Source organism: Leopardus geoffroyi, chromosome B4, assembly GCF_018350155.1.
Source record: "Leopardus geoffroyi isolate Oge1 chromosome B4, O.geoffroyi_Oge1_pat1.0, whole genome shotgun sequence".
NCBI lineage: Eukaryota > Metazoa > Chordata > Mammalia > Carnivora > Felidae > Leopardus > Leopardus geoffroyi.
Window position 1 is genome coordinate 34,994,346 of NC_059341.1, and position 22,379 is coordinate 35,016,724.

Consider the following 22,379-nt stretch of genomic DNA (forward strand, 5'->3'; position numbering starts at 1 on the left):
CCCTTCCTGCACTCTGCATTAAAGTGTCGAAAACATACAGGTTGCCTCTAGGCCTCCACACACATCCCCTCTGTCCTCTAGTACAATGACACCATCACAAGAGCCAAGAATGGACAAGAAAGATGCTAGTTGGGCTCACTCTGGCCCAGGGCTTTGTGTCCTTGTCTGATGGTTGGACATTCCCCCTAACTCAGTCTCTGCAAGCTAGTTCCTCTGATGGAGTTGCTCTGACTGCAAGCTGCAAAGGTAGATAGAGGGCCTGGGCTGCCTTGAACTGCACACTCATACCCATGGCTGTTCAGCCCCACCTTGGCTTACCAGGAAGGCACAGAGCATGTAGAAGCTGATGAAGTAGAAGACGGCAAAACTGCTGCCACAGGGCGTTTCCCCTTCCGTGCTGTTGCTGGGCTCTGACTCGGGGGCACACTTCTTCCCTGGCATGCAGGCCAGCATGATGTCTTGCCATGCCTCCCCTGTGGCACACCTAGGGGAGAGCGGTGAGAGAGTCTACCACCCATGGGGCCCATCTCATATCTCTGGATCTTTCTCTTACCCCTTGTGCCATCCTCCCTGCCCAGAGGGAACTACTGAATTGAATTTGGTGTTTATCATTCCCTGAATGGTCTGATACAGTCACTATCAGATACGAAAATATATATCATTGTTTTGAATGTTTTAAAACTATATATAAATGGTGACAAACTGCCTTTTCTGAAAAGTCCCTCTTTTTTTTGCAATTCATGTTAAGTTTGCAATTCATGTTAAGATTTATCCATTTAGTTCTAGTTCATTCAACATAACTACCATATAGCAGTATACTCTATGTATATGCCATTAAAAAAAACCCATTGTCCTGCTTAAGGTTTTTCTTTTCTTTTTTGCTATTATAAAGAAGACTGCAATCAAAATGCAGGTCCATGCCTTGGAATCTGCTTAGAAAGTGGAAGTTAGGGTCGTCTTCACTTTCACTAGGTATTCCTGGTTCTCCAAAGGTTTGTCCAATCTATGCTCTGGTCATCAGTGCAGGACAAATGCCATTGCTCTGTGGACTTGCCAACTCGTTTTCAGTTTTGCTGAGGTATAATTGACAAATAAAATTGTAAGGTATTTATTTATTTTCTTTTTTTGAATGTTTATTTTGTGTGTGTGTGTGTGTGTGAGAGAGAGAGAGAGAGAGCGCACAGGCACTCATTGGGGAGGGGCAGAAAGAGAGGGAAAGAGAGAATCCCAATCAGGCTCTGTGCTATCAGTGCAGAGCCCCATGTGGGGCTCCATCTCACAAACTCTGAAATCACGACCTGAGCTGAAACCAAGAGTTGGATGCTTAACAGATGGAGCCACCCAGGTGCCCCCAAAGTTATAAGATATTTAAAGTGTACTTCATGATGATTTGATTTACCTATACATTGTGCAAGGATTCATATGGTAATTTTATTTTTAATTTTTTGAGTCATCGTCATACTGTTTTACACAATGGCTATACCTTTTTCTTTCTCACCAACAGGGCACAAGGGTTCCGATTTCTCCACATCCTTGCCAACACTTGTTGTTTTCTGTTTTGTTTTGTTTTGTTTTGTTTGATAGTAGGTATCCTAATGAATATGAGGTAGTATCTCACTGTAGTTCTGATTTATATTTCCCTTATGATTAGTGATGTTGAACATCTTTTCACATGCTCATTGGCCATTTACATATCTTCTTTGGATGTTTGGAGAAATGTCTATTCAAGACTTTTGCCCATTTTAAAACTGTTGTTGTTGACTTTGGCAATCGATTTTTTGGCATTTAATTTTGTTTCTTCTGCAATTCTTACTTTTTATTTTTCTTATTGCATTGGATAAAACTTGCAGTATAACGTTGACTAGGAAAAGTGATAGTATGTGCTCTTTTCTCTTATATTTACTAACTACCTGGTATAGACTGAATGTGTCCCCCACCAAATTCATGTGTTGAAGCCTTAAACCTCAATAAATTTGCAGGTGAGGCCTCAGGAGATAATAAGATTTGGATCAGGTCATAATGCTGGGGCCCCCATGATAAAATTAGTGTCTTTTTAATAACAGGAGAGACTTGAGCTTTCCATTTTTTTCATCATATGAGGACACAGCAATAAGGTGGCTGTCTGTAGGCCAGGAAGAGGGCTCACACCAGGAACTGAATTGACTGGGACCTTGATCTCAGACTTCTAGCTTCCAGATGTGTGAGAAAGAAATGTCTGTTGTTTAAGCCACTCATTTCATATTTTGTTAAAGTAGGCTGACCAAACTAATAATTTCCAGTACAGGAAAGTGATTGTTTTCTTTTGTTAATCTTCCACTTTACTGATTCTATTAATTGTTATAAGGTTTTTGAGTTGATTTGCTTGTTTTTTCTACCTGGATTAGACTGTTGTTTGCCAACAATGACAGTTATGTCTACACGTTTTCATATTTATACTTCTTGCTTTTTTCCCCTTTCTTAATACACAAGGTAGTAGCCTTATTTAGCCTTATGGAATGACTAAATGGAATGACTGAGGAGGTGTTTCTACCTTTTTCTGTTCCTGAAAAGTTTATGTAACATAGGGATGATCTATTCTTTGATATTTTGGTAGATATCACACATAAAAATACTGGATCTTGGGACTTTTTGAGGACTAAAGCTTTGACTATCTTTTCAATTTCTATTGTGACTAATTAAACAAAATTTCCTCTTAAGATAATTTTGTGATTTATATTTTCCTATATAAAAGTGCCTACTAGAGTTTCAAGTATTTGACATTAATTTGTTCATATTTTATCATTCTGAAAATCTCTTGCATATCTATAATTGTATTTCTTTTCTTATTCTTGATGTGTCTTTTTTTTTTTTTTTAAATTTTTTTTTTCAACGTTTATTTATTTTTGGGACAGAGAGAGAGAGAGAGCATGAACGGGGGAGGGGCAGAGAGAGAGGGAGACACAGAATCGGAAACAGGCTCCGGGCTCTGAGCCATCAGCCTAGAGCCCGACGCGGGGCTCGAACTCACGGGCCGCGAGATCGTGACCTGGCTGAAGTCGGACGCTTAACCGACTGCGCCACCCAGGCGCCCCTTGATGTGTCTTTTTAAAAAAATTAGATTTGATGAAGTTTTGTCTATTCACTGGTATTTTCAAAGACTTAGTTTTAGGGTCTATTGATAAATATTTTTGTTTCATATTTTATTAATTTCTGCTTTTATTTTAATAAGTGAGTTATTTCATATTTAGGGTTATTTTGCTATTCTTTTTCCATCCATTGTTTTGGTTATTATAAATTTGTAAAATAAAATTTTGGCTTTGAAATTTTCTTTGGTATTGATTGATACGTCTTATAAATTTAAGATGTACTGCTCTCACTTTTCATTTCTAAGAAGTATGTAAGCTTCAGCTTTGAGTTATTTAGATCAGTGACTCAAAACATTTACATGAATAGATTTTGGAGGGACTACTGATTTTGTGGTTAATTTATAATTTTTGCTGTATTGGAGTCAGGGGAAGTTTTACAATTTATTGAATTTTTCTTTGTGACTTAAATCTTGGCTAATTTTTGTGAATGTTTCTGGGTGCTTAAAAATAACTTTTTTTTTTGCAATTTATTGAGTACAGATTTATTACATTAAATTTGTCAGTTGTGTGTTTTTTGAATTTTAATTAATTAATTAAAAATTAAATATTTATTTTTGAGATAGAGAGAGCATGTGTGTGCATGCGTGCACAAGTGGGGGAGGGGTAGAGAGAAGGGGAGAGGATCCTAAGCAGACTCTGCGCTGACAGAAGTGAGCCTGATGTGGGGCTCGAACTCACAAACTGTGAGTGGCTGAAGTTGGACACTCAACCAACTGAATCACCCAGGTGCCCCTATCAATTGTGTTTTTATTCTTTACCCTTTCTTTTATTTTGTTCTATTTGATCTGTCATTTTTGGCATATCTCCCATTGTGTGTATTTCTGTGTGTGTGTGTATGTGAGTGTTCATTTTTTCCTTATTATTCTATTAGTCTCATTGATATATTTCCAAATTATATTGTTAGGCTCATGTAGTTTTGTGATTATTATGTAATCTGGTGGATTATACCTTCTATCTATATCAAATATCCCTATTTGTCTTATTTAGTGCCTTTCATTTGAAATTTTATTTCTTCTGATACTGTTATTACTACATCTTTTTTTTTAAGCATTGTTCTTTTTCCATTCCTTTATTTTTATTTTCTTTAGATCATTTTATTTTACTATATTATAAACAGGCTGCAGTTAGATTTCTTAAAACCAACATTAGAGTATCTATCTTTTAATAGAGAAATTTAATTTTTAGTGATTATTAACCTTTGCTTTTATTCCTGCCATCTTGTTTTCTTTTCTAATTTTCTTTCCCTCCTTTCTCTCTCCTTCCTTCCTTCCTTCCTTCCTTCCCACCTTCCTTCCTCCTTCCTTCCTTTGCCTTTCCTTCCTTTTGTGGAATTGCTAAGGTTTTACTTGCTGATTTTTGCCCCCTCTAGTGATTTGGAATGTACACATTTCCATTTCTGTTTTTCTAATGGTTGACCTTCAAATATTTAACATATATATTTACACACTTTCCCCTGGCTGTGTATAGGGTTGAATAGCATCTTTTCCTCTCTACAACAAGAGAAGAATGTCAGCACACTTTCATGTTTCTTATTCTTCTACCACCTCATTCTTCTGACTTTGTTGATATAATTTTAAGGTTTTTACTTGTAAATTGCTATTGAGGTTTTGGACATTTTCCCTTAACAGTTATTATTTCTTATTTAAAAATTTATTACAAAAATTTTCAACCATATACAAAAGTAGAAATTATAAAGAAACCCCAAGTACCCATCACCCAATCTTAACAATCATCAATATTTTGCTGTGTGTTTCATATATCTCCCCCAAATTACCCTTCTCCCCTTTTCGCTGGAATATTTTATTTTATATTATTTTATTTTATTCTTTTGTATTTTGGATTCTCACCTTTTAAAAAAAATTGAAGTCGTTGACACAGTGTTAACATTAGTTTCAGGTGCACAGCACAGTGATTCAACAAGTCTATATGCTCTGCTCACTGCAAGTGTAGCCACCATCTGTCACCATACAACACTAGTATAGTACCACTGACTATATTCCCTATATGGCACCTTCTATCTCTGTGATGGAATAGTTTAAAGCAAATCCCAAACTTCATGTAATATCATTATATCAACCCTAAATATTTCTATATGCATCTAAAAAATAAAATGATAACTTTATGTAACCACAATATAATTATTACACTTAAAAATTAATAATTCTTTAATAACTAATACCTCCCTTAACAATTATTTAGATTTAATATAAGGTTTATAATTTCTTTGTTCATAACTCATAACTATAAACTTCATGGCTTCTTTACTAATATTACTCTGTTCATTCTATTTAGATTAATTTTTCATTCTGTGGAAGTGCATCCTTGTGTAGTTGTTTCAGAGAAGGTTTATGTGAGGGAGTAAACTTTCTGGGTTCTTATGCTTTTGGAATCTATTTTGCTTTGTTACAGTGCTAATTAGGCTGCATTATAGGAGTCTAGGTCCAAAAGTACATTTTCTTTATAATATTGAATATATTATTCCTTTGTCTTCTAGTATGTACTTTTGCTAATACCAAGTATAATGAAAATTGGTATTTTTTCAATTTTAACTTGTTTTATTTTTTCTTTTTTTAAATTTACATCCAAATTAGTTAGCATATAGTGCAACAATGATTTCAGGAGTAGATTCCTTAGTGTCCCTTACCCATTTAGCCCATCCCCCCTCCAGCAACCCTCAGTTTGTTCTCCATATTTATGAGTCTCTTCTGTTTTGTCCCCTACCTGTTTTTATATTATTTTTGTTTCACTTCCCTTATGTTCATCTGTTTTATCTCTTAAAGTCCTCATATGAGTGAAGTCATATGATTTTTGTCTTTCTCTGACTAATTTCACTTAGCATAATACCGTGTAGTTCCATCCACGTAGTTGCAAATGGCAAGATTTCATTCTTTTTGATTGACAAATAATACTCCATTGTATACATATACCACATCTTCTTTATCCATTCATCCATGGATGGACATGTGGGCTCTTTCCATATTTTGGCTATTGTTGATAGCGCTGCTATAAACATGGGGGTGCATGTGTCCCTTCGAAACAGCACACCTGTATCCCGTGGATAAATGCCTAGTAGTGCAATTGCTGGGTCGTAGGGTAGTTCTATTTTTAGTTTTTTGAGGAACCTCCATACTGTTTTCCAGAGTGGCTGCACCAGCTTGCATTCCCAGGAATACTTTTGAAAGTATTTTTTTTCTTAGGAAGCTTTAAGGATATTTTCTTTATTCTTGGTATTCTAAAACTTCATCATAATGTGTCTAAGGGACTTTTTGACAAACTTATTCTGCATTTAGTAGGCCATTTCAATCTGAAGGCTCAGATCTTTATATGAAATTTTCTTTGATCATTCCTTCATCTCCTTCTCTCCATTCCTTCTGTCTTTTCTAGCTGAATTTGTATGAGAAAGATGGGATTTTCAGTTCTATCCTCCATGTGTTAATTTTTATTTTATATCTTCAGTTTTTTTGTCCCTTTGGCTGTGTACTAAGAGAATCCTGGTTTGACCTTTCAGCTCAGTACCTCATTCTTTAGCTGTGCCCATTTTCTGAATATTTCAACAACTGTATGTTTTTTTGAGTTCTTTCTTTAATTTGTTCTTATTAATAATGACTTCTCTGGGGTGCCTGGGTGGCTCAGTCACTTAAGCATCTGACTCTTGGTTTTGGCTCAGGTCATTATCTCACAGTTAGTGGGACTGAGCCCAGAGCTGTCAGCACAGAGCCTGCTTCAGATTCTCTTTCTCTCTCTCTCCCAGCCCTTCCCCTGCTCTCTCTCCCTCAAAATAAATGAACTTAAAAAAAAAAAAACACTTCTCCTCCTCCTTCTTAATTTAACAGATGTAATATGCTCTGCAATCTCTCTAAAGATATGAATTATATTTATTTTCAAATCTTTTAGCTTCATACATTCTTTTTCCTCCTCATGTGTTCATTCATCTGCTAATTGAGCATGGTGCCTTTCTTTATTGATACTAGTTTCCCCCCAATACTTTGATATTATTATTGACTGTTATTTGTGCTTGAGAACCCAGTTCACAACTCTGTGGATCAAATTTTCATTAGAGAGACTCTTTGGAGATCATGGAAGAAAGAGAAGATGTGCTGTCAGGTGAGGTGGGAAGGTAGCATCTCTGAGGGTGGAGTTCCTTGGGGGGACCTGTTCTACTTCTCAGACCCCAAAGCCCAGGGGTGTGATGTTCAGTGCTGCTGCTTTCAGCTTGTGAGCATTAGCAAATGCTCTCCAAATACAGGTCCTTGAGGAGCTGGCCTGGTCATGGTCTCTCCTGTGCTGTGCACCTGTGGATCCAGGAAGTGCTCTCACTTTTTTCACAGGCCACACATTGTTGGGAAGGTGTTTTCTTCAGATCTTGTTCCTTTGTCAATTGAACCCCATCTGATTTCTTCCATTTAGAAATTCCTCAACATTCTTGGTTCAGTAATAGCACTCTTTCATGTCCCCCCCCCCCAACCTTAGTATTGTTATGGGTTTATTCTTTTAAGAAATATCTTCTGTCATCAAGGGCTTTAGGACAGGAGGGGAGATAGACCCATGTGCTCAGTCTTATATCTGTGTTCAGCTCTGATATTTAAATATGGCACAGGCTTAAGTGTTTTGATTTAATACATTTTGAGCAATAATGATACTTGAGCTTGGGTGTGGGGAAAGGATTTGATAGAACTTGGTGAAAGTGATGCTGTCTGATAGATCTCTGGATCTTCTGGAAAGGGACCCCAGGGAATGGTAGAGAGCTCACTGCCTCTCCCAGGGCCATAACATGTAGAATATATGATCTGGAATGGACTTTAGAAGTCGTCTGGTCCAGGGGATGGGGTAAATCATTCTCATCTACCAGCCCTGGTCTAGATAGGGGCCCCAGAGTTCCAGGCTGTGAGGAACAGGAAACTGAGAAGGACCAAAGAGGTCATTAGGAGTCAGATGAGGAAGAAGTAGGTTGCAGCATAGACTCACTCACTCAGGAGCAGGCTGAGAAACACTCTTTTCTCCAGCTAGGCCTGAGGTGGTGGCCTTCCAAGAGGGGTGAAGGCTCATGGCTGGCTAAAATGAGGAGGAGACTAAGTGCATGAGGACATAATAACCCACTACAGCAAATGACACTGACATTGGTATAGCTGTACTTGTTTGCAAGGGAGCTGAGACTCAGAGAAGTTAGGTGTCTTACACAGCGAATGTGTCACAATCTTGGCTTGAAGCCTGTTTGGCTTCCAAACCATGGTGCTTTCAGTATTAGACTTGTGACGACCTAGTGCTTTTGGGTGGTTACTAGCCAGTGACCAGTGGGCAGCTCAGTGGAAAGTATTGCAAATAACAATGAAACAACAGATTTCTCTCCCTGCACAGTCCCCTGGAAGAGTTCCCTCTCATTCTGCATCCAGACCATAGGGCTGCATCATGTAGGTGTGTTTGTGTGCATCTGTCCTCAGAGACTCACCTGAAGAGAAGGAGCACAGCTTGGGGGAAGGTCTGAAAGTTGTTGTTCCGGTTGATCTCTGTGGTGTCATTCAGGGCAATTTTCCCAAACACCTAAGCAGGGGGAGAGGAGAGTAAGTCAGTGCATGGTGGACACTCATTGTTCAATGGACTCTTTAGGGGTCACAGCTGATTGTGGGTCAATCCAGTCCATAGCTGAGCTGAGTCCCCTGACATGACCTGGCAGGGCCTCATGGAGGCAGGCACCTGCTGACCTATCCAGCCCCTGATCTCCATCCACCACACTGGGCAGGTGTAAGAGGAAAAGTACCCATGGGCCTTCCTGTGGGCCACTGGGAGCTGGGCTAAGAGCAGGTGGAAGCTGCAACCAGCACCCTGCTTTGTGTAGGGACAGAGGGTTCACTGGTCTTCTTCCCCTCCTCCTCCTCCTTCTGGCTGCAGATTCTTGAGAATATATATTTTTTCTCTTTCAAAAAACTTTATTGAGGAATAATTAACAAAGATAATTGTGTCTATTTAAAATGTACAATGTGGTGGTAATTTGATGTACAATGCAATGTAGAATCGTTACCAAGACCAAGATAATTAACACATCCATCACCTCACACAGTTAACACAGGTAACTTTTTTTTTGGGGGGGGGGTGTGGTGAGAATGCCTAGGATCTTTTTGCAGTCACTTGCAAGTGTCTAGCGCTGTGGTATTGATTACAGTCACTGCTAGGCCCTCAAGACTTACGCTTCTGGCCTCCTTTTCTTTGCCATTTCAGCCCAGATGCCCAAACACTCTTCCAAATTCAGTTCTTGGATTTCAGAGCAGTCTGGACTTGGGCAAGCTTAATTTATCCATGAAATTAGGGGCCTCCTTATTTTTATGACCATTTAAAGATATGACTATCCTAGAAGCTGCCACTGTTGGTGAGGGTTAAGGTAGCTCTTCTCATCTCAAAAGATTTCGGCCTAGGAAACTTGAGGTCTTTCTGCAAGGAATAAGTAGGAGAATCTTCCTTAGGGAGCTGCTGAGGAAAAGCTCCCTGCCAGTGTGAGTGCTAGGCTGTGGGAGCTCTCTGGAGCCCTGAGGAGAGGCCAGCTGGAGAATGCCACAGAGTGTGAGGGCACCTGTGAGGGGGCCCTTGAAACTGCTGCGTGTTTGATGGGGACAGCTTGCCCACCTGACTCCCTCCTTCCCTCCTCCTTCTTTGTTCCTTCACTCTTCCATTCCCTCTCTCCCTCCCTCTCAGTCATGAGCTTCTCCGTAATGATGCTGGGGTTGGGGGCTAGTTCTCAGGCTGGCAAACCTGGGCAAAGGGAGGGGTGCTGTCTGACACACCCTTAAGTGTTGTTTCTTGGAAGGGCTGTCTCTACAGAGGCCCCTGGTGTTAATCTTGGAGTGTTTTTCCCTACCTGAGAGCAGAGGCCAGGCCTGGGGTGCAGGAGAGAGAAGTTGTGTACCGCACTTGGCCATTCATCCTCCTATCCATAAGGCTGCCATTTGAAAGGATGTTCTAATTCTTGTGACTTTCTTGTCTCAGAAGTGGAAGCAGAGGGAGGGACAGTCGGAGCAAGAGGGAGGTAGGAGGGAGGAGGTGTCCGGAAAGTGGGGCTGGTTGCTGGGAAGAGAAAGTAGAAGCGGAGGAGCAGCAGGAGAGCTGTCCTACCTGCATCCCGATCACTGCGTAGATGAAGAACAGCATCACTATCAGAAGGGCCACATAGGGCAAAGCCTGGAAGGAAGCACAGGATACAGGGCGTGAGACCAGCAGGGAGATGGCTGGCCAGATCCCTTCCCAGGGGGCACTGTGGCCTGGTTTTGGGAGGTGGCATTTCCCAGGGCCCCACAGAAATTCAGCGTATGGGGGAAGGTCTGAACCATGGCATTGACCTCCCATTTTCCCTTGGTTTCAATTGCCCGAGAAGCAGTGAGTGTGGTGTACTGAGAAAATCAGGCTGCAGAGTAAGGGAAATTGTATGATACTGCTTTAATAAAAACTATCAAGAATGAGCAGACGTCCTTCAATTAGGCTCTATACAGCAAGGAGAAAGCCATGGAGGATACACACCAAGTTTTCCTGGGGAGGCATGGTGTGGAGGCAGGTTACACCCTTCCTTTACGTAGCATGATGATCTACTAGTTGTAATAAAAACAATTACTAAGGAAAAACTTAAATAAAAGAAAGATCATGGGTTCAAATCCTATTTCTACCACTTTCTAGCCATAGGAGCTGGGCTATATTACTTAACCTCTCAGAGCCTCAGTTTCCTCTTCTGAAGAATGAAAAGAATGAAGAATTACCTCTCAGGGGTTTTGTGGAGTTTAAATGATTTAAGGTTTACAAAATGCTTAATGTAATGCCTTCCACATTGTTGGGTCCCATATATTTTATTCACTCAATGTATTATTGCCTGGCAGCTCAGACAACTTCATTTTCCAGAGTCTCTGCTGCTTCTCCCGGGGAGAGTGGGAGAGGCCTCCTGGGGCTCAGGGCTGACTCTGGAATCCAGGAGATTCCAAGAATCTGGGAAATGCCTTGCCAGGTGCCCACACACCACTAGATGGCATTGCAAGATCACACGAATGCTTTTCCTGTCAGGTCAGAGCTCCTGATCCACGTCCATGCCACACAGCCCTGTCTTGCTTTTTCCTTGCCCAGAGAAATGTGTATGGCCTGTATAATCATCATAGCTGTGGGACCCTAGGGGTGCACCCACCGACAGGGCCAGCCACCAGTCCTGCTTCACCGGAACCCTCAGATTCCCAGGGAGTGGGCAGGGCATGGCACAGGTTGGGGGGAGGTGGGCTGGGGGTGGCAGGGAGGGCAGCTGCAGGCCATCATTAAGTGGGGAGCCAGCCTGGGGCTGGTGGGTGGACAGCTGGCTCTGAGGAGTGCAGCGAGGCTGATCCAGTCAAGGATCTCTGATGATGATTCCTAGGGCAGGAGGCTGCCTGGAAGGGTGTTTATTTATGCCTTTGGAATAGAATTCCAAAGCGAGGCAGGCACCTGCCTGGAGAGCACTTTCCTCTGACTGCATCTTCTGTTACAGGCACGTTCAGATCAGGGATCCACTCCCATGCCCATCCCTGGGCTCAGACTGGCCATAGCATGGGACAAGGAAGGAATCCTTCAGTGCTGGGAAGCCTGACAGTGGTGCTTCTATGGGCAGGGAGAAGCTGCCTTTGGTGCTGGGCTAAGAAAGCATGGCAGCACGTGCAGGGGCCCTACACTGTCATCTTCAAAAAATTCCAGTGGCCTCACAGAGTCTGCTGCTCTTTAACTTCAGACTTACATAACCCGCTGGCCAGGGGCGACAATTATTCTGCTTTCACAGATGGAAAATAAAGGCTGAGAAAAGAGAATTGATCCTATAGTTAGGCAACCCTGTGCCCCTGGGAGGGGACCATCTCTCCTTGAGTGGAGTGACACTGGGGTCCTGGAGAATTTGGCTAAGTCCACAAACAGGTATGGACAGCAGACACCGCAGAAATGCCTCCTGGGAGGCAGGTGACGGCCAGATCCTAAAAATGCCAAAAGTGGGAGGGCCATTGAGGTTATCAGATCATCTGGGCCCATGTTTTTCAAATTTTTTCCACCATAAAAACCTCTTTGTGCAGTAAATTCTTGTGGAAAAATACATAGATGAGAGAAGAAAGCAGAACCACTCAGCCTCCCCCTTAGCTCCCAGCCTTCTCTGCTCTGACTTTGGGGAAGCCTGGGGCTCCAGAGCTTGCTTTTGAAAACCACAAATCCAGCCCAATGACCTTATTATAGACAGGAGGAAATCAAGGGCAGAGCTGGCGAGCAGCAGTGTGAGCCCCACACTGGACCCCTAGGGGTGTTCTTTCCTGTGTAGCATCACCTCGCCTCCCACGCAGGGAGCCCAGGAGGAGATGGGCAGAGACCCTTGTGCAGCCCCACCTTTGGGGAGCTGAAGAGGCTCTTCTCCTTGCAGCCCACTTAGGGTGGAGGTGGCTACCTGGAAGGACTTGATGAAGGTCCACAGCAGGGTCCGGATGCCCTCCCCACGGCTTAGCAGCTTGACTAGGCGCATGACCCGGAAGAGGCGGAAGAAGGTGATGGAGATGCGGGAGTTCTCCTCTGCGTTCTGGAATCCATCGGCAATAGGAGGTGGTAGTTAACACAGCAACAAAGAGGGGAGGGGCAAGAACGAGGTGGGCCCTGCTCTGAGCAACACAGCCCTTGGTTGGGGTGGAGGCAGGCAGGGAAGGGTTAGCTGCACTAGATTCTCTCCACTGGGTCACAGATGGGAGACCAGCTGCTCACCTTTTCCAGGTAGACAACTCAGGCCTGAGGTCTCTGCAGAGCCAAGTTGTGCCCAGGCCCCTGAGCCCATAACCCTATCTGTTCTCTTTTGCCCTTTAGTCCTAATTCTTAACCCTCTAGGTGAAGTAACAGAAGATTCCATAAGGAACTTCCATATGCTTTGAAATCTCCTAGTCTGAGAGCTAGCTGTCTTGGGTGCATCCTGCCTCTGCTGAATGCTGAGGAAGCAGCCCAGCCTCTTTCTTGTCTGGCTTGGCTGGGGGACGTGCATCCGGAGCGGGATGTGGCTCTGTGCAAGGTGGTTGGGTGGGTCAGGTCATGGCCTCCATCCCAGACCCCGAATGATTGTACTGGGGGTCTTGGTGGGCCGGGTGGGCTGACAGCAAACAGGATTGGAGTGCGTCGCCCACTGCAGGATCTTGTGCCCTGGCAGCTCGGGGTTCCAGAGCTCCTGTTGTGCTACCTCTTCCCACATGGCTACAGGGAAGGTAGGAATAGGGTTGCTGCTCAGTGCTCAGTGCTCTGATGGTGACTGTTTCCCAGCCCTTGCCTCCCCTTGGGCTCTGAAGCTGTTCTACTCCCCTCTGCCCTGGGGCTTCTAAGAGGCCCTAACCCTCTCCAGGCTGTAGGAGACCCTAGAAGGGGTGGGGAGCACAGGCAGGGTGAGGTGGGGGGGTAGTCCCTCAAAGTGAGCCCTAAAGTCCACGTCCCCATATGAGAGGACCAAGGGGTTCTGCTTAGGGCAGATCATCTCCTCAGGGGAGTTCTGAAGCTTGAGGGCAAGGGGAAGGTGAAGAAGGACAGAATCCAGGCCAAGGCAAGTGGAAGCAGGAATATGGTGCTGCTGGGGGTCTGCTGGCTAGCAGGGTGAGCCTGTTGGACCTGGAGGGGCCTGGGGCTGGGGCACATGCCTGCCCAGGGCTCAGGGGCAATACAGGCTGCCCTGTCACACTCTGCCTCCAGACCTAAGAACAACATGGACTGATCCCTGGCCCTCTTGCCCACACCGGCCAGAGAGCCAGTGGTGGCAGCCCCTTGGGAGCCACTTGCCTGTTCCCCAGAGCTAGTGCAGCTCACCCAACCCTGTCAGCACCAGGAGAGAATGGACCTTTGGGCTTCCTGTTACTGTTCCTGTCCTGTGCCTCCCTCAAGGGAGGAGTCTCCAGTCATTGGATCTGTGTCTGCCCTCCCCATTCTTGATTCACCTTTCTGCTTTCTTTTTAGTCCTTTCCAGGCCAGATCCTGACAACATCCACACCTTGTCTGCACCCCTGAAAATCCTATTAGCACAAATGCCCTTTGTTCTAATCCCCATGGTCTGCTGTCACTGACATGGCTGGTGGTTCCCGAGGCCACCCATCCTACTACTCCTGTTCAGCATGGGAGACCCACAAGGGGGGCAAAAACCTCAGAGGCAGCAGCTTACGTGTCGGCACACCCTCACTCTGCCCTGGGAAGGCTGCACAGAAACCATGTCCGAAGGGTCTCTCCTAGTTGTCTGCCTCTCCAGACAGGGGAGGAGTCACACTATTTCTTCTATTTTCAAACCACAGCTGCCTCAGATCCTGTCAGTGGGCCTGTTCCCCTTAGACAGGGTGACCTGTGGGCATCTGGGGGCCTGCTCATGGGCTATTGCAGGACTCAGGATGGGACTCCTCATCCTGCCCCTGGGCCCTACCCTGCCTGTGTATTTTGAATTTTGATGCCCTTAATCTCCGCATTTCTATCACCCATGTATCTACTTGAAATTCTATTTTCTCTCCTTAAAAGGAGGTTGTGTTCCCCCAGAGGAGAAGGCAGAGGAGGCTTGGGGTTTTATAACTCAGCTGTCAGTTCCACTATGTTCGGGAAAGGAGAAAAAAGAAGAAAGAACAAGCTTACACGGGGAACTTCAGCTCTGAGTGTCAAGAGTTTGAGAAGCTGGTGCTACAGGGGCATCTGGATCCAATAAGTTAAAAAATAAAAGTCAAGCTTGCAGTTTGAATTCCATGTTGGGTTCACCACCCTCCCCGGTCCCCACAAGTAGCTAGTTTCCTAACACTCTAGAAGGAGTAGAAGCACATTTCCATGTAGACACAAAAACGTCCTCTAAGAAGCCAAATGACACTGCTGGGAAGAAGCAGACCCCAGTGGCTGCCTCTGTGAAGTAGGGTACAACATCCAGTCTCAGCCTTTCCCTGGCAGCCTTCCAGCCAGCCTGGGATGGGCTGTGTTAGGAGACACCACCGGCTGGCCCAATCTTGCCCCCATTCTGCTGATTTTCAGGGAATTGACCTACTCACTCATCCTTTTAAAAACTCACACTTGGCACAGTTTTAAAACATGTGATGGCAGCTTTTTGGAGAAGGTTGCTCCAAGGAGGCTTCAAGGTCACACCCAGTGGCATCTGTCACTTTAGGCAAAGTGAATCATAGACTCCTACATCAGGAGTGTTCCAAACTACTGAGTTTGTTTTTCTGCTTGCAGCCTGCTGTAGAAAAGTGGGGATAGCCTAATTTTAATGAACTTCAGCAATTTAGAAAAATTCATGGGTATATTTGTTGGAGTGGTTGGATATTCAGCCACACTGTCAGTAATAAATTCCACCTTACACATTTTACTGTGGCCTTAAATACTGAGCACACAGGAGGCCAGATGTTACAGACACTGGATGATTAGTGGGAAGTCATCATCTGACTTTCTGTTATCCTTCTCTTTCCTCTTTTCTCTGGAGGCCCTTACCATGGTGCTTATGGGTGCCCTGCACAAATTTCCCACATCAGATTAAGGCTAGAGACTTAGCCGGTGGAGTCCTCAGAATGTTTAACAGGAAATGGCCCTTGGGTCCGATTCTCTCCCGGTGGCTCATTAGATGGTCAAGATCACAGTGAATTATCACCCAGAGAAAAGCTCAGGGAGGGAAAAGAACACCATTACACAAACAGCACTTCACGGCTCACACACGACCAGGCAGGAGAGGGCAGGACAGACACGACATGGTGGCTACATGCAACGGCAACAGGAGCGAGGCTGGGCTCCGAGAGACTCTGGGGACCGGGGTGGGGAGTGATGGTGGGGGTGTTAGAGGAGGGTCACAGAAGCTAACAGCGTGGTCAGGAGGGTCGGTCTTACCATAAAGGGAGAGCATTGGGTATGTTCAGCTGGCTTTAAAGAAAGGCAGATAGAGATAAGCTGTAATGAGTCTCCAACGAAGATGCCTGGTATTCTAGGTCTCGGCTAACACAGGAGCAACACCGTGGCAGGGGAGGGCAAAAGGAAACAAGTGAAAGAAATACAAAGCATAGGCTGGGCAGGTTCTGGGACATCACTGTGAGTGAACTCTGCATAGGTGTGTCTCACATCTAGTGAGGACCCAAAGGCATTTTCTATTCAGGACCATTTCTGGGCACACATTAAATAATTCACACCCGTGGCAAATGAGTTCTTCTGAATTTTGTGCAGGAAGGTTTTGTTTTGTTTTTTGAAATGAGCTATGTCTCCTAAGATAACCTTTATGAACTTAGCTTACCCTGGGTGTTGTCAGCTGAAGGAGAAAGGCCTTGGTTATGCTTAGTGCACATCCCTGCCCAAACATACTTGAGCAGAGGAGTTCAAGGGTAATGGTCCTTCAAGTTTAGGGGAAAACCGAATTTTAGTTATCACTGAGGAGGATCTAAAGAGGTGGTCCTCAACCCCCCTGTAGTGGGGGCTTGTCCTCAAGCTTAGGTTCAGGCGGGAGTTGGTCTTGCTTAGCTCCCAGTCTATAGGTGTAGAGCCTTGGCCATAATGAATGTTTTTTACATTTTGAAGACTTGCACACAATTTAGGATATTATTATTAACCCTCAAAAAAGCTATTCTTATGGGTCTGACTGCTGAGTTCATTTTAGGGGAGGAGCTGAGGAAATTGGCCATTGGTGAGTATCCCATTGCAACCCCCAGTTCCTTGAGCTTGTATCCAGGAAGATGCCCCTACTCTTTGGGCCCCAGAGCTAAGCCCCTGAAGGATCCTGACCATCTGAGCTGTTAACTCTTTCTAGAAGGTCATGACTTTGCTTTTACCCTCCACTTTCAGATGGTTGCTCTTGTGTTTCTGTTTTTAAGGTACAAACAAGGAAACATGTAATGGAATTTTTGAAGGATGGAAATGTGCACAACTAGACATTTACTTGCAGACTGAAAATACTTCTTTGGTAACAGATTTCTCAGCAAATTCCTTTTTTTTCCTATAGCAAATTGTTAAGATGTCCTTTTTTAGGAATGGTGGAGAGAAAGGGTGAGGCAAGGGAAAAGAAGGGAAGGGACACCTCTCTAGTCACTTACAGAGTGCATTCTATCTAGATCTTGCTTTCTGCTTCATGAGGAATACCAGCTGCCAGGTCAGTTGACAGGCCTGGAGGCTGTGGGGTCACTAGAATTTAGCTAGCAGGATGAGATAGAACATAGAAACAGACAAAAACAGACACTGACAGACAGACAGACAGACAGACACACACACACACACACACAGAAGTAATTTCAAGCTGCTTGACTGCTTGTGTTCCTGTGTTAATGGATAAGAAGTTCTGTGTTTCTAGAGCTATAATGGGGAAGGGAGTGTGAGTCAGATAGAGGTAAATCTACACTACATGTGATGCCAGGGCATTAGATAGAGTTCCCATAGGAGACATGGGCCATTGTTCTCCTCTTGGATCCACCCTGAAAACCACCAAAGCTTCCATTACTCCTAAGATCCCTGAGAAAACCTTAAGCATCTTCTGGGTCAATCCTATCCTGAACAGGACCAGAATGGAGACAATTTAGAGAACATATCTGGGTCATGTGGCCCTAATGAGTTAACCCCCAGCCATGAAAAATTTTAACCATTTTTCTTACTTCTTAAACATTCAGAATCCCACATGTGGGATTTTAAAATGTATTAACTGTGTATTTCCTTGTTGCTTTTTAGCTTTTCACAGCTCTCATTGAATGAAGATTTCATGTATTTAAGTCATATTTTACTTCAAGATTTAGCTTTGAGTATGTTCTAATCACCTTGATTGTATCTTATTATTTTAAAAATATGTATTAACTTAATAATACTTATGATACACCTCTATAATAGGGGGTAAGAAGAAGTCAGGAGGAGCAATGAGGGAAGAAGGGAGAGGAAGGATGGGGCTCTCTGGGACTCCTATGTTGGGTCCCCAGCCCAGGTAATGATAGCTCTCCTAAGGGTCTCACTTTGGGAGAATCTGAAGACTCATTTTAATTTGGAGATTAATTTTTTTCTTGGGTGTTAAGCTATGCTATTCAGAGGGCACTTTTGATCTACGGGAGTGGTGTTTGTCAATGTCTCATATAAGCCTATTCTTATTTGAAGAACTATGTTTTTAAGATCCAGGGTCTCAAAAAAAACTAACCACTCATAATAAGAAAGCAATCATTGGGTGATTTCTAAGTGGAAATAGGAAGAAGCTTGAGATACAGCCCTCGCCCTCACAGAGCCCACAGTACACTGACATAGTGCCAACGCCTTAAGGACATTTCCTAGATGATCTTGTGTAGTCATTCCAGTCTTTGGTACCCTTGCTTGGCTGTAAGTGGAATCTCTTGGTGAGCTAGAAGGGGAGATTGGACCCACTGGGTTTGGGCACCTGCACCTCTAGCCCAGAGCCATGTTTGTGCTGTTTGCCACTCTGTGATTCCCTGGTATACTGCCCTGAAAGGTCACCTAGCAATAGTTCTACTTTTTGAACTAAATTCGGAATTGTTTGATGGCCTGGAGTACTTATGCCATTCGTCTTTGACCCTTTCCCAGATCTGCTCCCAGTTCCCCTGAGTTAGCTTAGAGTTTCTCCATCTGTGGTCTTCCTGGGGAGGAAAAGGTGGAAAGACTCTGAAGACTTATGCCCCATGAGCCTGGAGACCCTTCTACAGTGAGCCAACAGAGCTGCTTATCTATTCTGAACATTGTGGCTGAGTTTTCCAGTGGCATTTTGTTCAGTAATGGTAGGCACTCAGCAGCCAATTATTTAATCTTTGTTTTCTAATGGTCTGGTAATTTTCAAGGGTTTTAAAGATATTGGTCAATTAACTTAATTTGTTCATACAATTGGTAGAAATGAAATAAGGTTATTATTCAATTGGTGAGGCAGAGGTGGAATATTTTCATAAAGAATCCTGGTTAGTGGTTCCAGCTAACAGGCTAAGGGCAAATAGAAAGGAAACTCATGTACCTTGTTTAGTGTATTTATGCAGATTACCTAGGTTTTGTATACCTGGCAATGATGATATGAGTGGCACTGGACAGCAAATAGGAGCTATTTTCTGGAAAACTGTCTTTCTGAATCAAGCTCAGGATCAAATTAGAAGTTACACCTCAGTGGATGAAGTCTTGGTTCTGGAATGTCTTCCCTGCTCCTTTTCACTGGGGTACCATCTTTAGACCATGCATGCGTAGGATACTGAAGAGTGAAACTCAGGGAATACCAGAGGCTGATAAGGAGAGGATTCTCCTAGATGGAGATTTTTCCAAAAGGATGAAGGGGAGAATCAGTGGAATGTGTCTCCCAATTGTTAACATTACATAGTCAGTCTCTCTGAAGAACTAAAAGGTTGTTGAAAATACCTCTTAGCCATATAAAAGGGGAGTGTTTCTTTTCTCAACACAGCAAGGAGGTGAGGACTACTAGGGATTAGAAGCTGGGCAGTAGATATCTAGGCTGGAGTACCCAATAAATCTGTATTCCAGGATATTTTCTCGAGATCAGGCCATTACAGAATGAAATCTTGCCATTTGCAGCAACGTGGATGGAGTCATTACAGAGCATTTTAAAGAGATAAGCCCCTGCTGCACTTTTCTGGACATGCTGACTTTGAAAGGTGCAGATTACTTTCTGATTCCCTCCAGGGAAGGTTGGCTCTTGGCTAAGTCATGAACAGGCCCCACAGAAGAGGAAGGCACCATCCCAGTGGCCGCCATTGAGACAATGGTTATAATATCAGTTGCTAAAATTTTACATTCCTCTGAAACATGAGTCAAAAGCAATGTCACAGGAGCATGTGAGTCAGAACTGTTTTTTTTTTTTTTTCTTTAAGTATCTCTTGTCCAGAGCTTAGGGAGTAGATCTAATATAAGTTCCATTTCAGACCACCTGAAAGTCTGGGTCCAGCTGGCACCCTCCCTACCTCCCAAGCTCTGCTCTCTGCTTCTCTCTATTCACTGTCTCTAATCTCATCTTAATTTGATCTGCAAGACAGGATATCTGGTTCAGTTGTAAGAGAGTCATGGGATGGTGGAAGGCAGAGGGATTGAGGTTTTGTTGGTGATATCTAGTTAATCTAAGTTGGGAGGACAATCATCAGGTTGGTACAGGCAGGGATGACTGGAAATAGCAGGAGTCAGGGGCCTCTAGAGATATTTGACACCACCTTCACAGTCAGGAGCCAGCAAATGTAGGTTAAGGCAGAAGAGTCTTCATTATCCTTTTTATCTCCTCTTTCAACCAGGAACTAAAGTGTGGCCCTGCAGATGTGGAGGTGGGAGATGCTAAAACTTAGAGCCACCAGAGATGGCAGCAAGGAAGGGAATTTTAAGGAGACCAAAGTAAAATATGTTTTAAACTGTAACCCCTCTGAAGTTGAATGAAGAGCTTCTTTGCTAGGGAGATGTAAAGTTTAAATAAGCACAAGTCAACTGGGATATATAGAAGCTGAGGGTAGCTGTCAATGGCTTTAAGATTTAAGGGAAAATGAAGGAAATATGGGTTGTTGCAAGCAGTTCTTAAGCAGAATTTTCATTTTGGTTTGTGGAGGAGGTCTTTGGTCTTTAGAGATAGATCTGTGGAGGAGGGGTGCTAGGAAAAGGAAGAAGGGGTAATGACAAGGGAGGCAGAAACACTGGACAGAAAAGGGCAGGAAAAAATGAAAGGAAGCTCAAATATGAGGCAGTGGAGAGTGGAAAGAGCAGCCCCCTTTCCCCCTTGTCCACCTCCACCATGTTGGAAACCTCCTGGCTTGTATCTGCTTCCCATTGTAAAATTCTAGCCAGAAGGAGAAGGGCCCTTCTTGAATCTTTGTGGTTACAGACACACAGTTGAAATGCCCCTTCAGGGCTTCCTTTAAGGGATTCTTTGGAGAGGTACAGAGCATGGGGGTTGTTGGTTCCTGGCTCATTCTTTCTCTTCCTGTCTCTGTGTGCTAGGTTGCAGAGAGTGGACAGCTGAGACCCCTGTATCATTAGCTGCACAGTGGCTAGCTCATGTGGCTGGAAGCAGCTAAAGCCTCAGGAGTCATTGTGTTATTCACCTGCAGCCTGATGGCTCCCCAGGTGCTATTACCTGCCAATAATTCATGCTAAACAAGACTAATTAAATTGTCAAGATAGTTTTATCTTCCCTTGGGAAGGACAGTCAATATGCTTCACTCAAGTAACAAAAGAAACCCATAAAGAATAAATGAATGAAATCAGTTTGTCAGCAGTGCTAACAACATCAAAGAATTCTATATATGAGAGAAAGAGAGAGAGAGAGAGAGAGGAGAACTCAAGCCCAGCAGGACAGAGAAAATGGGAGACAGAGAACAAGAGTATGACAGAGAGAAAAGCACTAAATATGAAGAGAAAATGGTATAGACTATGCTTTGGGGGGCACTCATGGGCATTTTTGAACCTGCCTGAGGTATAGATCTCTCACATCCTCTGCTGGCTCATGGAATGTTCTAGATCCCTTTGCTTTAGAAACTTTCTGGCAACGACACCAACAGTAGCTTGCTAGCCTGTGGGAACTAATGTAAGAGACACTGGCAAGGCCCAGATGGTGGTCTGGCTAAACCAAGGGGTGTGTTGTGACAGCCTCCTTCCACTCTTCTATTTTAGGGGAAAGGAGAGGGCTGTGTGTGGACAGAAAAGATGAGAATAGGGATGGAAAGGAAAGGAAAGAAAATTAGAGGAAAAGAGAAAGTGAAGGGGTCTTGGTCAGAAAGCAGAGGGCAAGAGGAGCCTTGGGTCATAACTGCCAGAACAGGCTGAATGAAGAACTGAAACCAGGATTTCCATACAAAAGCAGGTTCCCACGGACTTCTCGAGTCAAGCCTGCAGGACACCTCAAGGCAACAGCTTTGGGAAAACTTGCATACCAGGCTGATTTATCAGGCCTGACTTTCTATCACATCTGCCCTCATGGTACTCTGTGGTCCACTGCCTGCACAGCAAACCTCTCCTTGCAGAGGCCCAGGGACTTTCAAAATGGCTCCTCATTGCCAACTAGACTGCTGATAGATGCGCTGCTAAATCTCTTGAGGGCTAACTTTATTTCCAAGCAGAGTAGAAAACTGCCTTTGTAGAGCAACTGGAGGGTGGAGGGTGGGGAATATGTTTTTCACCCAGATGTCATGTTCCTCAAAGTTTTATATTAGACACACTAGATTTCCAATTTTTAAGTTGAGCATTACTATCTTCTCTAAAGAGAAGGGTAACGTTACTTTTCAGAAGGTAGCTTACTGAGTCACTACTATCTTAGTATGAATTAGTATATTGGAAACAGGATACTTTGGTCGCATTAGTTTTGTATTG

General features: G+C 43.8%; 1 protein-coding gene across 50 annotated transcripts in view; it reads right to left on the minus strand.

Annotated features, from left to right (window-relative positions):
• CACNA1C (calcium voltage-gated channel subunit alpha1 C) overlaps positions 1–22,379 on the minus strand; it is a 757,779-nt gene that overhangs the window by 37,854 nt on the left and 697,546 nt on the right. For 36 of the 50 annotated variants that reach the window (XM_045465322.1, XM_045465309.1, XM_045465310.1 and 33 more), the window contains 5 exons: positions 15,960–15,992; positions 12,541–12,669; positions 10,227–10,292; positions 8,572–8,663; positions 319–484 (listed from right to left, as the gene is read on the minus strand). In XM_045465322.1, the coding sequence (XP_045321278.1) occupies positions 319–484; positions 8,572–8,663; positions 10,227–10,292; positions 12,541–12,669; positions 15,960–15,992 (486 nt within the window). The remainder of the gene's footprint in view (positions 1–318; positions 485–8,571; positions 8,664–10,226; positions 10,293–12,540; positions 12,670–15,959; positions 15,993–22,379) is intronic. The other 14 variants (XM_045465313.1, XM_045465325.1, XM_045465332.1 and 11 more) reach the window with 1 other exon arrangement.